This window comes from Pistacia vera, unplaced genomic scaffold (assembly GCF_008641045.1).
Source record: "Pistacia vera cultivar Batoury unplaced genomic scaffold, PisVer_v2 Contig528, whole genome shotgun sequence".
Taxonomy (NCBI): Eukaryota; Viridiplantae; Streptophyta; class Magnoliopsida; order Sapindales; family Anacardiaceae; genus Pistacia; species Pistacia vera.
Genome location: NW_022196366.1, coordinates 188,320 through 203,264, shown reverse-complemented (window position 1 = coordinate 203,264; position 14,945 = coordinate 188,320). Strand labels below are relative to the sequence as shown.

Here is a 14,945-nt window from a genome sequence, read left to right as displayed (position 1 = left end):
GTCAGGAGAAGGAGGAGGCAGATCTTTGGTGGAGAAGATGTTAATGACGAAGGAAGAAGAAAGTGTTAATGGCGGAGGAAGAAAAAGATGTAGAGGAAGGAGGAAGATAGAGAGGAAGAAGAAGATGTGGACGAAGCTTAGAAGAAACATCGACCAGGGGAGATGCGATAATGGCGGGAGGAAGAAGAATAGAGTGTTTGGGTTTGTTTGCAAGAATTTCAACTTTTTGAGGACATATTATAAATTTTAAAAGATTATAGAATACTTCAATAATCATAATTAACTACTAATCACATTTAATTAACGTTAATTAATAATAAAACTATTTACTTAACACTTTAAACTATATAGTATTTTAATTAAATTTAAATTTGATTTTGTCATTTAATAAAATCTCATTTGCAAGTCGTGAAAATGACACTCATCACCCATTATAGTAAGTTTAAATTAAACTGTCCCACTGTGGGCCATTATTAATTGATGTATGATTCTATTGGTTGTAAAGAGATGATTCATGAAATATCAATTCGGATAAGGGCGCCACCTGCCCTTGCGTTTCCTGCTGGAATACAAACGACAATTTAGGGTGAGATTTCGTGATATACTTTCCTCAAGTATGACGATATTTTATTTAGTTTTTGTAGTTTATTCAATAATGTTGAAGTGATAACTAATCTGACCAAATAAACGTTAATTATTTATTTCAATAAATTTATTTTAGAAATAATAAACGTGCATTAAGTAAGATTTCTGAATAAATAGTCAACTAAACTTGGGAAAAACGCTGATTAAAATTATCAATTTAAATGTTTTTAATAATATAATTATAAATCAGATAATTAAGTTTTTAGGTGCCTAGAAAATGCGACCTGAGAAACTCGTGATAAAATCGCTCTAATAGTCCAAATAACCAAAAAGCCAAAAGAGCACCTCGACAATCTCGCCCACCCAAACCACTACTGGTTTTGCTCTCTCTCTCTTTCTCTCTCTGCCTTTTTCCTTCTATAAATCTGCTCACTTCTTCTCAATCCTTTCCACTCGGAAAACAACACTCTATATCATCCAATCCATTATTTTCCTTCGAAATTTAGCGAAACATGGGTTACCTGCATCGGGTATGCATGGCTGCCACCGTCGCAGTGGTTCAAGGCCACACCGATCAAGGTTTTAAAATGAAGACTGGGCTTACATCTCTTCATTACACCAATAAAAGGTTATTCTCTACCAAGGACTCTTCGGATCTACGTCCACTTTCCGGGATGATCGGATCCGATATTTTGGGATTTGTCGGGAGTCGTGATTCACAACCCGATGAGTCTCTCCGAAAAGTCATGTACTTGAACTGCTGGGGCCAGGGCTGATGGATGAAGGTGATTAAACTTCAAAGTCTTTAAAGTAAACGCTTGCACAGGATGTCTAGTCAACTCTGGGTGACTCGATGACGAGTTTAAGAGACAACTAGAGACAGCTTGACTCGGAGTCGTGACTGAGTCGGAACAGTTGAGACCCTTGTTGAGATATTAGAAGATTAAATGTAGTTGAAGAGGGGTTGACTGCCATTTTCTTTTTTCAAATTGTACAGAAGATAAAACAATGTGTAATTATAACTGACTTATCAAAATATTAACTTCAGTTTCGAGTTCAGATATAAGCCGTTGCATTTCACTTTGCCCTTTATAATTGATTCCAGAATGAAGAAATCAAGTAAAAAATTAAAAGATTTAACATTAATAATCGTTATAACATTAAAGAAAAAACTTGTTATTTAATTTTGTCAATAAACCTCAAGAGCAAAACGATAATTAAGAGAATACGTATTCCTTATCAGTAAGGCCTCACTGTTTCCCAACATACTGATCGATATCGTATGAAAATACATGTTTATTGGCCTTAAGTTTTTTTTTGGTTTTTTGATGATAGCGAAGCTACAGATCTCTTTATTAATATATTAAAGAGTCTTTATGAACCATTAGACCACCAGAAGTAATTAGTTTATTGGTCAAATTGATTGTTCAGTTGCTTTAGAAATTCATTTTGTCAATTTTATACTTGTTTACCACTTTACCCAAAAAAATGCTTATATGTATTCTATCCTTCAAATCTAAACATTAATGTAATTTGTCATATATATTGATGATGTGATTATATGATCAATTATATATAATCCTACAACGATGTTGCATGAATAGAATATAAAAAATGAGATACAAATTTAAGATGCATATCAATAATCATTTTTTAAAAACAAATTTATAATAAGATCTGGCCTAGATGTACATATTCGCTGTTCTCAAGTTCATATCGTAGCGGGGTACACTAAACCCAAGGGCATTCCATATTTATGTATTGGACAAATCAAAGTTACATAAAATCAAACACCGGAAAATTACAACAGTATTTCAGTGACCAGTTGGAACATAGAATACAAGAAGAAAACCAAGAAAAAAGAATAGCCACCCTCTTAGCAAATATATTACATTAGTTAATATTACAGATGAGATGTAAAACAGTTAAAAGAAGAAAAAAAAAAAAAATAATTAATAAGGGGCGTTATCAAAAACAGCTCGCCCGAAACACAAACAATTCTGCAAAACTCAGGAAGGCACAGAAGGAATCTGATCATGCAGGTAAAGAAAAGCTCCTCTGGTTTGCAAGGTTCAGTGGTTTAATCTCCCATGAAGAAACCTGATGTGCTTCCTCAGGAGCAATAAAAGGCAAAGATATTTCACGGATCATCAAGTCACCACAAAAGGGGCATTCACTGGCTACTGCATCATCTAACTGTGATCGGAGCTGCCCATTAATCCAATAAATTGAATTAGTGGATTTCATTCATTAAGAGCACAAAACGGTCAGTAGTATGCACAGGGGCCTAATAAGGTGTTTTGTCAGCTGTGGGGTGGAATTCATCTCAAGGCCATAAAAATCAAGAAAAACGTAAGAGCAATCAATAATCTCATCTCCAAGTGGTTCAACTTTTCACATTTAACATTACATGTTTGCTAAGTTGCAAACCAGAGGAGAAAAAATATAAAAACAAACCTTGTCTGTTGGGGGCATGCTAGTAATGGAATCGTCAGTCAAGACACCATTCGAATCCTTCCTGGATTCGCAACCCAGTAGAGTTAACTGCTTCTGCAAATCCAGTATATACTCCGCCTGCATAAAGATCATACTTATTCTAAATGTATGGGCATTATCAAATTGAGAATATATATATTTAGTATATTATTATTTTAAAATACATAACATATTAAAATCATTAGCTTAAAACAGCAATGGCACCATTTGGAACTATTATTTGATAATTTCATTCTCAAGCTGGAATGTTCCCACAAATGTTAATAAGGGTAATGAGAATAAAGAAAAAAAAAAAAGGATATTCCAGCCAGAGCACTTCCACTTTGCAATCTATAATTAAATGTTATCACCATTACTTACTTGAGTTTCATTGGTGGAATGAGTTACATGCGCAATCAGGCAGTGTGCATGGAAGGCATGTCCACATGGAAAGACATAGAAAGGGGCCATTGGTCCTACCGATGTGTAACCTCGAGCCATTCGGTAATCTCCACCCACGGTCAAGATTTTACGCCTACAAATCTGAGGACTTAAAGGATTAAGACATCATAATCTAGATCTTGGCATGAAGTTAATTAAGGCATCATAATCTAGATCTTGGCATGAAGTTAACTAACAGATCTGATTAGCCGATGGTATCACAGAAAGAATAGTAAATTTCCAAAAAGAAAGCAACAAGAGTTTTATTTATAACCTTGAAAAAAAAAAAAAAAAAAAAAAAAAATAGGAGTCAAATTAACGAGGAAGCAAAAGATAGCTCCACAGTGGAAACTCAAACTCAGACAGGCTTGTTTCAATTTGATCAGCTGACAATGCACAGAAAGAACAATAAAAATCCAAAAAGAAAGCAAAACAGTTTCATTTAAAACCTTGGCAAAACAAAGATGAAACTTATTAGGACTCAAGTTAACAGGGAAGTGAATCATAGCTCCATAGTTAAACTCAAAAATCAGACAGGGTGGTTTTGAAACTTCAAGAGTTCAAGCAAACTAAATGGAGCAACTTCAAAGGTGAACAAAACAAGCATAATATTTATTAAGGTCCATTTGAACCATGATAAAAGCAAATGTTTTAAACAGAAGAGGAAGAGAAGCTTTTTTTATCGGACATCAAATGGGAACAAAATATCAGGTTGATCAATACCCCACAATCCTCGTCACGATCAATGACAGCATATCTTTGAGCAAGAGCACTGATATCATTTCTGATGTTGTCAGCTCCATGTGTTGCATCATTCATCTCCTGTTTGAGCTGTTCAATTTGCTTGTTGTAGTCCTCTAGTGATGAGCAAATTGCTTCCTACATATACATAAGAATGTTGATATATACAATTTGATGAAGGGAAAAACTTTAAAATGAACTGTTAAAACTAATTTCGGGGAGAAAGTGAGTAAATTTGGTTTTAATTCATGCTAGCATTATATAACTTGAGCTGAAAACTTGTCAAAAAGAATGAAACCAGCAATTTCACTGCCAGCAGAGCCACAGAGCTAAAAGTTATTCAAAAGTAAGAATTTCTCTTATGATAACATAACAATAAGACATAACTAATTGAAAAGCTACATGAATTCCCCTCCTGCTTATTGATTTAGTTTTGCATCATTTATAATCTCTCATTGTTTTATTCCTAAAAGATTTCTGAGCATGAAAAGAACACCAATAAGAGTGTGTGTGGTATTTCCATACATATATGAATTACAAGATTACTGAACAGTATAAGAAAATCCACAGTAATATGATCTTACTTTGAAGTCATCAATCAAGGCAAAGTCTGGAAAGAATGGTAATATATCCTCAATCTTTAATAGACCATCAGTTTCCTTGAGAAATGCTATTGCCTTCCGTATATTCTCCCTTTTAGCTCCCTTTTCCTGTTCAACCACATGCTTTGCAACCATAAGCCAAAGCTTCTTCCTTAATTCTTCATCATCTTCAACCTTGTCAGCTTCAGCCATAGCGAGCTCAGGGTCAACCTAGTAAATCAACAGAAGTGTGAGACTTCTATAGCAGAGAGTTTTAAGAGTTCTTCCAAAGATCCACTTTGAAAGAATTCTTGTAGAATATAGTTGAAGTAGCTTAATTCTAGCACCAATGAATTTGATATTTCGAAAAATTCAGATTGCATAATTGACAACGAATTTTAGATATCACCACAAAAATTACCCATGGAAACTGCCCCCAGAAGTTCCTGGGGAAAGTTTTTTTCCCAGTTCATCCCCCACACTCTTCCCATCCTCAATTGTGAGAAATAAAAAGAGAGAGAGAGGCCTTCAATGCATAAAAACTGAAACCAACAGATTAGGAAAAAATTCCTGAATTATCTATCTGGAACTGGAAGTATATGATTTGAACAACTCAAATTCATGTGTAGTTTTAAAGGAAAAATTCCTGCATTTATTACATAAGATACAAGCAAATAATACATGCTATGGAATAGCCAATATACAACAGCTACCAAAAACTGAAGTCCATCAATACAAATAAAACATAGTGGAAGAAGCGAAACATTAGAATAACATTGTCACCTGTAGAGCAAGTGCAACTGCTTCTTCATGCATAGACATCATGCTGTATATATGAACACAGGCACGCATTCGCTTTTCCTTCAGGCAAAGGCGCAGGGCATATTTGGGATCATAGAAGAACTCAGGTCCATTTTCTCGTCCTTTTCCAAATTTGCATTGTAGGAAACGCAAAAGGGTACTGTCATCTTCCTAATTATAATATCATAACGTACATTTAAAATTTGGTCCATGATAAATTGAAGAACATAAAATGCTATCAAACACTCAAACACAAAAAATGTTGCATAGCACTGCATCATTGTAATGCTCAGCTCAATTCTAAAATGACTTTTACAGTAATATTTATGAAAACATATATGCACTCATGTCACATGAAAAATCAAATATCTTTAGGAGGTCCTTGTTGAAACAATCAAATTACTTCTGGATATTCTAATAGTTAAGCATAGAAAGAACATAAACCATGGAACAGTATAAAGAACATAAACCATGGAACAGTATATAAATTGTCATGTTTCATATTTGCATCCATGACAAACAATTGCGAGACTTTTAGAAAGGAATTCAGAAAATACAGCATGCATAGTATTCAACAAATAGCAAGGATCCACTAAAAAAAAAAACAGAGAGAGAGAGAGAGAATCCAAAATACTAAAGTAAGCATCTCAACCTGCTTGGCGTACAAAGAAAGCAGCAAGTTGTGAACCCCAGGATCCTCATTATGCAAGCGATGGACGCAGAACTCTAGATATTTGATGACTTCATTGGTTTCATTCCTGCAATTTTATATGAGTTGCAAAAAAATAATTAAAAAGATAAAACAAAAAGAAATTCCTTATGTGTAGCTCCCTGTGCCTCACAATTCAAGATATGTAGCTCTCTATGCATCACAATGCAAGAGTTGTAACTTGAACACAGATGATTTTATTAGATTTAAAAGTTATATGAATAGATAGATTGTTTAAAGAGGATCATTTTGGTAATAAAAGTGTAACCAAAACTCGTCGGAGAATGTCCCAGTCACTGGATTCAGGCGGGTAATTGCCGGGTTTCTAACCTATAACCTATATATAGCACTAATTAATGTGGATATTATTAATTAATACTCTTAAACCATAGGTCAATTGGTATAATGATTCTTAAAATTAAATGTTAATATAATGATATACCTATATTTTATGATTACTATAATATATATAAAGGTAAATATGTAAAACATATCTATGGAAAAACATTAAATGTTAAGTGGAACCAAAATCAAATAAGTATTTAATAAAAAATCAATAATTCCCTAGTCTTACACTCTTATTTATGTTAATGAAACATATCAACTGTTTTTTATCTTTAAACAAAACATTTAACTATATGAGAGAGTTGAGATAAAGAAATGTATACTAGACAGTGGCATATAACTGATTAACCACACAAAAATAAAATAAAGATTACTTTGCATGAGGTTCACTTGAATAGCGCATCATAGCAGGAATCAGTTTCCTTGGGTTTAGGTTGTTAGTGGTCATCCATGACTCCACAGTTTCATATGCATCAAGCATGATAAGATCTGGAGCAAACTTGTACTGCAGATTAAGCAAATTATGATTAATTGCCTTCCAAGAATAATAGACTAAAATAATAGGTCGTGGTGAATGACAAACTGACAGGTCAGCTATATCATACAAGAAGGATGAAGATAAATTAGATGATTTGAAGATGATGGATGAAACTGAATGGCAACCAGCATGCAGAATGTGATGGGTAAAAGGTTCTATATTCCAAACTGCAGAGCTTGATTTGTACCTGAAGGTCTATAGGAACAGCAGGTTTTCTAAGCACTTCCAAAGCATTCTTTGCTTCTCCTTGCTGAAGGAAAGAAAATAAGTAAATAAATGAAGCAAACATTGACTAAAACATATATATACATACACACCCAAAAGAAAATTAAAATGGAGATGAAAAGCACCTGGATATAATGATGAACTACAATTTCATATTGCTCTTTCAAACTAGCAAAGTATACCAGTTCTTCAACTCTACCATAGCTACAAAAAAATTCCAAAATAAAAAACAAAATTGGATTACTTTAATCGAAAAAAGAAAATAAAGATGTATTGACATGCATAAGATTAAAATATTCATCTTTCTGTATATGCAATTGGAAGGTGTAAACACTGAAAGTGGTTAGAAAATGGATAAAACTCAAACTGACATATATTGCGTATTGCTGGATGGATTAACAAAGCAACAACTTACAAAATCCATGCCTCAGAATAAGCATAATATGATCTATTTTGTTAGGCCGGAAATCAAGGAAGTCATAGATACTAAGAATTGGAAAATGTCCAGTAATTCATTTGACAAATTCCTAAAACATTTATTGTCAGCATATTGGTCCAGAGGCAAACAATATATGGTGAACACTGTCATATTATAGCATAATTACCTTTCTAGAAGTTTCATTGTAGTTGCCTCATCCAATACATCCTTGCAGTCACTAAGGAAGGCACGAAACTCTTTAATAATTGATTGGTATTCTGAACTACGATTGTCCAAAGCAGTGTCATCTTCTAAGAGTAGCCGATTTATCTAAAAGATTAGAATATAAACCTAACATTAATATTACAAATTCTGACATATATATTACAGCCTTATAGCTTCTGTCAAAAATACATAAATTTGACAAACAAAGAAAATTTTAATACTTAAGCTTCTTTTCCTTTTCCTCCCTGCATCTCTTCCCCTCTCTTTTTAAGTGATTCAGGGCAATTTGTTTCATCTTGCCACGATAGCAAGTAAAAAGGGGAATAAAAAAGAAGATAGAAAAACATTCAACAAGAGGTAGCCAGGTTAGTCATCCAAGAGTTATGAATAGACAGAAACAAAAACCTTGTCCAAGTACAATTCAGTTGCCCATGTGGAAATCATTGTTATTTGGCATTTGTCATCCTTTGCAAGATTATCAAGCTTCCGTAATAAGAAAGTTCTCAAAGCATCCTGCAAGTAAGCAAAGCACAGTATAAGTTTGTAAATGTATGTGTCCGTATTCATATCAAAATAATTTAGTCAAAGTTCCCAAACATAAAATTCAATTCCATTTTCTTTGGGAGGCCAAACGCAATGTATGAAATGTACACCAGGAATTCAAATAAAATTTCAACAATTAAGAGTTTTATATAATTATGAAAATTACTGCAACTTTAAGAGTAAATTCTGCATGTATATTACAATAATGCTAATTAGTGAGCAATGACAAAAATAAGTAAACTAAGTCAAGGATGTTAATATACTAAGTTTATTTATGTATTTAATTATTTTCTGATAAGAAACTAAAGATTATGTATTAATGGATCCAACAAAGATCATACAAAAGCAGACCAAAACCATTTCCATATCCTACTCTAACTTTAGTCCAATAATGACATGAGGTTAAACAAAAATAACAAACAAATGGGCTCAAGATGGAAGAGGCATGAAAAATAACAAACAAATGGGCTCAAGACAGAAGGGGCATGAACAATTAGTAGTAGCAAAGCTGAGATAATTCATAATGCAGAAAAGTCAACTTGATAAATTTGTACTAAATCTTCAAAAAGCTAAAAACATGACTGATACTGTAATTACCTGTTCGCTTACGCTAATAAACTTCAGAGTGATCTCCTCAAAGGATAGGATATAGTTGATCTACAAAACACTTTCCAATAGTTACAAGGTTATCCTCTCGGGTCTTGATAGAAAAATGAAACCAACATTCTTTTTATCTGAAATTACCCTGAATTGGTCTCCCACATGCATACACAATCAGAAAAACACACATGCACCCAATATATCAACAAATAATGCCTCTGAGTTTTAATGGTATCATTGCTCAATGAATAGACAGGTGTTATTCATAGGTAATGTAATTTCTTATAAATATAGATAAACTTCAAAGAACAATCAAAAAAGGGAAAAATTGCCATATCATTATTAGCAGAAGATAACTCCACTCTGTTACATGATCAGTCTTCCTTGGAAAAAGCTTTAAGCAGTAGCTTGATCTGTTAAAAAAACAGTCCAACAGTTTATTTAAAGACTTCTGAAGATTTGATGGAACACAGAGTCACAGACAGATTTAGTAAGGAATGATAAGAGTGCCCAGGGAAGCATATTGTTCTCCATTAGAGACTAAAACCAACAATCAGCAACATATTTGCAGATAAAGGGCAAGGGAAGGAAAATATCATGCTTTATGATGATCAAGTCTTAATGGGAGAATATAAAAAAGTCGCACAAAATTATAGAGGATGTGGTTGTGATTCAGTAGGCCAAATCAGAGGGTGAGATCATACACCAGTGATGGGGTCATGTGGTTGCGCATTTGCACATTTGAGTGCCTCCACCTGTACAACTAAAACTTTATTTGATTTTGGCAGATTCTAGGCATCTATTTCTTAAATGGATATGATCAGGAGTTTGGAACTTCTTTAAGAATCATAACTGTGTCACAAGATTCTTAGAACTCAATGTTTTAAGACATATACAACCATATCCCAAAATGTTTTAGGGTGATTTCAGCAATATCAACTTCATCCCATAAGAAATCTAACAAGGATAATAGAAAAACAGGAATGTTAAAAGATACATAATAACTAATACACTGACATAATAAAGTATGAAATAGAGGTTTCACTTTTGCATAGAAAGATGCCGCTCTAAGAAAATCCTTGGCAGCGAATGCAGCTTCAGCCTGCAGCATATATTACTCTAGTTATACACTTACCACATAAAACAACTTTCCCTACACAAAAGTACATGCTATAAGTGAAAGTTAATATAATATTGTGAAAGAAGCAATGTTAATGTCTCCATATAGCCATTCAGTTTGTGACAATGAAGTTGTTAGGATCTCACATTGAGAGAGAAAAGGGGTGGACATGTGGTTTATAAGAGCTTGGGCACCTTCCCTTGGCAAGCCGGTTTTCCAAGGAGAGTTCTACCCAAGCCAATGAAAGACCCATTGCCCAGCCTAATTGTTGAGTTGTTGGATTAGGTTCCTATCAATTGGTATCAGAGTATGATCCTACGCCCATGTGGATGTCGCCTATGTGGCAGGCTGACCCATGGCAGGCTGACCTTGGGCCCGAGTTGCTACCCTATGAAAGGGCATGGAGGCCCGAGGGAAAGGGGATCCGCGTAGTCACCCAAGGAGTAAAGAGGCCGATGTGGACGTCGGTTGCAGAAGCGTGGTGGTATGTTAGGATCTCATATTGAGAGGGAAAAGGGGTGGACATGTGGTTTATAAGGGCTTGGGCATCCTCCCTTGGTAAGCCGATTTTCCAAGGAGAGTTCTACTCAAGTCCATGAAAGACCCACTACCCAACCCAATTGTTGAGTTGTTGGATTAGGTTCCTATCAGAGGTCAATTAGAGTATTAGACATACCTGAACCAAGTATACTTGGTCTCTTTGGAGTGGGTCACGACAATTTGCTAAAGCTGCAGCATACTCTTTCATATCCAAATAAACCTTCCACATATCTCGGCCTTCATCATTGACAGAAACCTAGAACATGTCTCAAACCCAGCCACAGAAAACAAATCACTAACCGGTGAAACAAATATTAAAATCAGGGAAGATGAAGCCCTCACAAAAGCAAACCTGAAAGATAGAGTTTTGGTCATATGCATAAAAAATTCCCGCAGTTGCATCACTACATAATCCAATGATACCCTTTGGCATTGACTCCGATGTTTGGTCAAACTGAAGTTCCTCTATGATTTGTTCACTGATTCTATTTACAACCTACGTAAATTTAAAGAGCACAGCATACAAGTTAAAAGCTGGGAAAATAAAAAAGGGAACCTGCATTACAAAGGAAATCTTACATAAACTCTAAATACTAACAAGTCCTAATTAAAAGGGAGCCAGCTAAGTTAAGTGCCTCACACTCAAAACCAACTATAGTCTAAAAACAAAACCCTTACCACCATTATATGTGTAGTAGTACTGAAAGACCCTATAAAAAATGGATATAATCAAAGTTAAAAGTATATCGTCAGTGTTCGCTGCAACACACCTTAACCTTATTCCCAAGAAGCAGCAGGAAATGAAATTCAGACACTGCCATAGAACTGGGTTTAACTGCTTCAGTACCTTCAGACAATTTTGAGTAGTTCAAAAGAGCCTTGTTCTCCACAAAATTTTCATCACCATTTGGAGAACTACCCAAATATTCCAAACAAATTAAGTTAGAAAAAATTTCATGATAGAAATGTATTTGATAGACATGAATAACCACTACGTTATATACACCAAGAATACATAATAAATTAATATTTTAAAAAGAGACAAATAGATGTTGCACCATTGAGAGTAGAAATTACAAATGTTTTCCAAAGAAAATAAATCACAATAATTTTTTGTTCCAATGACTAGCAGGAAGAAAAGATCAAGAATGAATTCCTTTACCTATGCTGTGCTCCAAAGTTTAAGCCACCATGATAGATACCTGCTCCAGAAAGCCATGCAAAGTGCACAGCTCTTCTTTGCTTGATAAAAAAATGCAACTCACTGAAGGAGAAGACCAAAATAACAGGGAAAACATCGTATTCAGAAAGATAAAAAATAGCATTTTGTAATGTGCTAGCCATTACCAAAGCATAAATGATAAATCAGATAAAAGAGGTTAAAAGTTTTACATAATAAATGATTTTTCACCCTCCAAATCGTTTCTGTTTCTTTATTAAATAACTAAAGTATTAGATAATGTTAACGTGAACAAAAGCACTTGCCTGTTTGGTATTTCACCAGGAAGTTCCATGAAATGCACAGCACGTTCTAAGTAGCTAGCAAATACAGTCTAGACATGCAATAAATTAGTAAGTATGTTGAGTGATCCAAGTCCAGCAATCCAGAGCTAAAAGATAACAGACCTAAACTTACATCAAGTGATCCAAATCCAGTGAAAGAATAAAGTCGTGTTGGAGTAACAGCCATCACATAATATCTAGTACCATTGCTTAAGCTAGCTGTTTCCATCTGAAGACAAGAACAAGACAAAGATGTTAACGCATTAACTATGGATGTATATGGATTAATTTCAAGTGAGAATAACATCATAGTTTCAGTTTCTAGAAGAGATGAAACATTTTCAACTAATCTATACTAGCAGATGAGATCCTCTGAAGAAACCAGTGGTCAATAGTCCATTCAACTGGATACATGAAACATGCTTGGAGAATTAAAAAAAAAAAAAGCAGATCGCATATTACAAGTTTGACCATTCAAATAAGAATTATAGTTTCTGCCTTAGTATCTAAACATGAAATTTGGAAACCTATGTTAGTCCATTGAAGGCTGAGGAAGAAGAACCAAGCGGCAATTCAGGCCCATTTCAGAAAATAAAATAACAAAAAAGAGAAAGAATACCTGCAAGCCCATAATAGCTTCTGGAAGCTCAGTTAACTCAAATAAAAATTTTATATACTTTTCCCTCTTGTCCTTCTCATCCACAGCCAGCTCATGAAATTGGCCATTGTCTGTACCAAGAATGGTTTCCTTCGTAGAAGCTGAATTTTGAAGAAATTAAACACATTAACAAGACCAAATATGATACACAAACCTTAGTTCAAAATAAACAACCGAGCAATTTTCCGAGAGATTAGTGAATTACCTTCAGTTATCTGTTGTCTGTTCCAGGCAACAGCATTTAGAGTAAGACCTTTCAATTTGCTTAAAATACGAGGCTTGCTCCACTTTGCATGAGTGTAGAAAGTTTCAGCGCCACCACTACCAAGGATGGTGGCAATACAGTGACTACCTCCAGGATCAACAAAAACTCTGTGGATAGATTGCTCCCCAGGTCGGCCCACAGAAAGATCAATATCTATATTTCAAATGTACAAGAAGAAATCAGACAAGGTGTCATCTTATGCAAGCACAATCAGTTCAAGTCCAGCTAATTCTAGGAGGTAGCTAGTAGAACTCAATATCAACTCAAAGTCACATTCAATTTAAATCCAAAACAGGTTAGCATTAGCTATATTCTAATTGACACATTGAAAGTTGCATCTGTACGAAAATACCTTTTAGTTGATCGCACTTCAAATCGTTCTTAATCTAAATGATCAAATTAAGTACTCTTCTCAGAAAGCTCAAGCTCTTCATTTTAGTTTTTCCATATTTACAGATAATGAGATCAACCTCAGAATTAGTGTACCAAACATATGATCAGCACGGTTCACATTCCGAAGAGGATTTCACACTTAGAAACTCTATTGAACACGTTGCTACATCATATCAGGAAATTATAGTAGCTTTCATTCACTTTTCACCATTATGACCAAACCAAAACCAGTCTTCTATCACCACAGACACGGAGTACTTCAAATTTTGCAAAAAATCCCATTTCACACGCAGTTCAACTGCGAAATGAAAGGTAAAAATTAGAAGAAGAAAATAGGTAAAAGAAGATACCATAAGATTCACCGGCGCCGAAATCGTGTCTAATAAGCCATCCTTTACTGGTTCCTAATACGATCACATCATTACCAGCTGACATACATGTAATGACACCTCGCCCCTTGGCCGCGTATCTTTCAAGAACATCTACCGAGAAAACTTGCCTCATCTGATCCATATTCAATTGGCCTATCAAATGTAGATAACACAACAGTCGAAATTCAAAATGAAATCCTACTCAAAGCTGCACTTGAACAGAAAAAAAAAAAATCAGTTCGCTGGACCGGAGATCAACCGGGAAAATTGCCTAAACGGCTAAACAGCTATTTTACTAAGGTTTCTTGGATTTTCTAATGAGTAAACGACTTTTTACCAAACCAAGGTTTGGCCTAATCACACTTCCAACCCAAAAAATTCAAAACACAACTTTATTACCCAAAATTAAAAATCGTCCGTTAAATTTAACGACAAAAGGGCATAATAGTCATTTTTGCTAACCTGAATTGATCTTCTCTTTCCTTATCTCTTTTTACACGCACAAATCACCTTCAATTTTTTTTTTTCTCCACATTCAATACAAACAAATATCTAATATAACCAAACAAATACTGTAGATCCACCATGAATTTCAATATAAAACAAACAATCCACAAGCATCTACAATTGAAATATTAGACCCGTAAGTCATAACCACTCACAAAATTGATTTTGGGTTTTATAAGGGTAAATTGATTTGGGTTGTGTACTACGAGGGGTTGTGGCTTAGAGCAGATGAGGAAGAAGAAGAGAACGGGTTGGAGGTTAAGGTTTGGGTTTTTTATATTAATTTTAATATTTTACTTTTCCTTTATGTTTTTGTTTTTAATATTAATTTATTTAATGATAATTTATAAAGGTGAAAGAG

The 14,945-nt window shown here is 34.4% G+C and overlaps 1 protein-coding gene across 4 annotated transcripts; it reads right to left on the bottom strand.

The window, feature by feature from the left end:
• Nucleotides 1-2,304: 2,304 nt before the first annotated feature.
• Nucleotides 2,305-14,632, bottom strand: LOC116107123 (vacuolar sorting protein 18). 4 transcript variants are annotated; one of them, XM_031393428.1, is made up of 24 exons: nt 14,540-14,632; nt 14,057-14,285; nt 13,254-13,466; nt 13,010-13,149; nt 12,524-12,619; nt 12,373-12,440; nt 12,050-12,151; nt 11,658-11,802; nt 11,240-11,383; nt 11,024-11,143; nt 10,273-10,329; nt 9,225-9,284; nt 8,490-8,597; nt 8,047-8,189; nt 7,567-7,645; nt 7,404-7,466; nt 7,053-7,183; nt 6,277-6,382; nt 5,607-5,795; nt 4,827-5,054; nt 4,225-4,380; nt 3,442-3,603; nt 3,043-3,159; nt 2,305-2,793 (listed from the first exon to the last, which is right to left on the bottom strand). In XM_031393428.1, exons 2-24 carry the CDS (start codon nt 14,217-14,219, stop codon nt 2,620-2,622), a joined length of 2,964 nt encoding a protein of 987 aa, XP_031249288.1. In that variant the 5' UTR covers nt 14,220-14,285; nt 14,540-14,632; the 3' UTR covers nt 2,305-2,619. The 4 variants fall into 4 exon arrangements, with proteins under 4 accessions (XP_031249288.1, XP_031249287.1, XP_031249286.1 ...); XM_031393427.1 differs by lacking the exon at nt 14,540-14,632 and adding an exon at nt 14,374-14,440; XM_031393426.1 differs by lacking the exon at nt 14,540-14,632 and having other exon boundaries at nt 14,057-14,434.
• Between the last annotated feature and the right edge of the window lie 313 nt (nt 14,633-14,945).

Coding starts and splice junctions, on each gene's coding strand:
- LOC116107123 (XM_031393428.1), bottom strand. CDS start 14,219: ATGGATCAGATGAGGCAAGTTTTCTCGGTAGATGTTCTTGAAAGATAC. Junction 12,441..12,523: donor CTGGATTTGGATCACTTGAT/GTAAGTTTAGGT, acceptor TTGCATGTCTAG/ACTGTATTTGCTAGCTACTT. Junction 12,152..12,372: donor CCTGGTGAAATACCAAACAG/GCAAGTGCTTTT, acceptor CTTCTCCTTCAG/TGAGTTGCATTTTTTTATCA.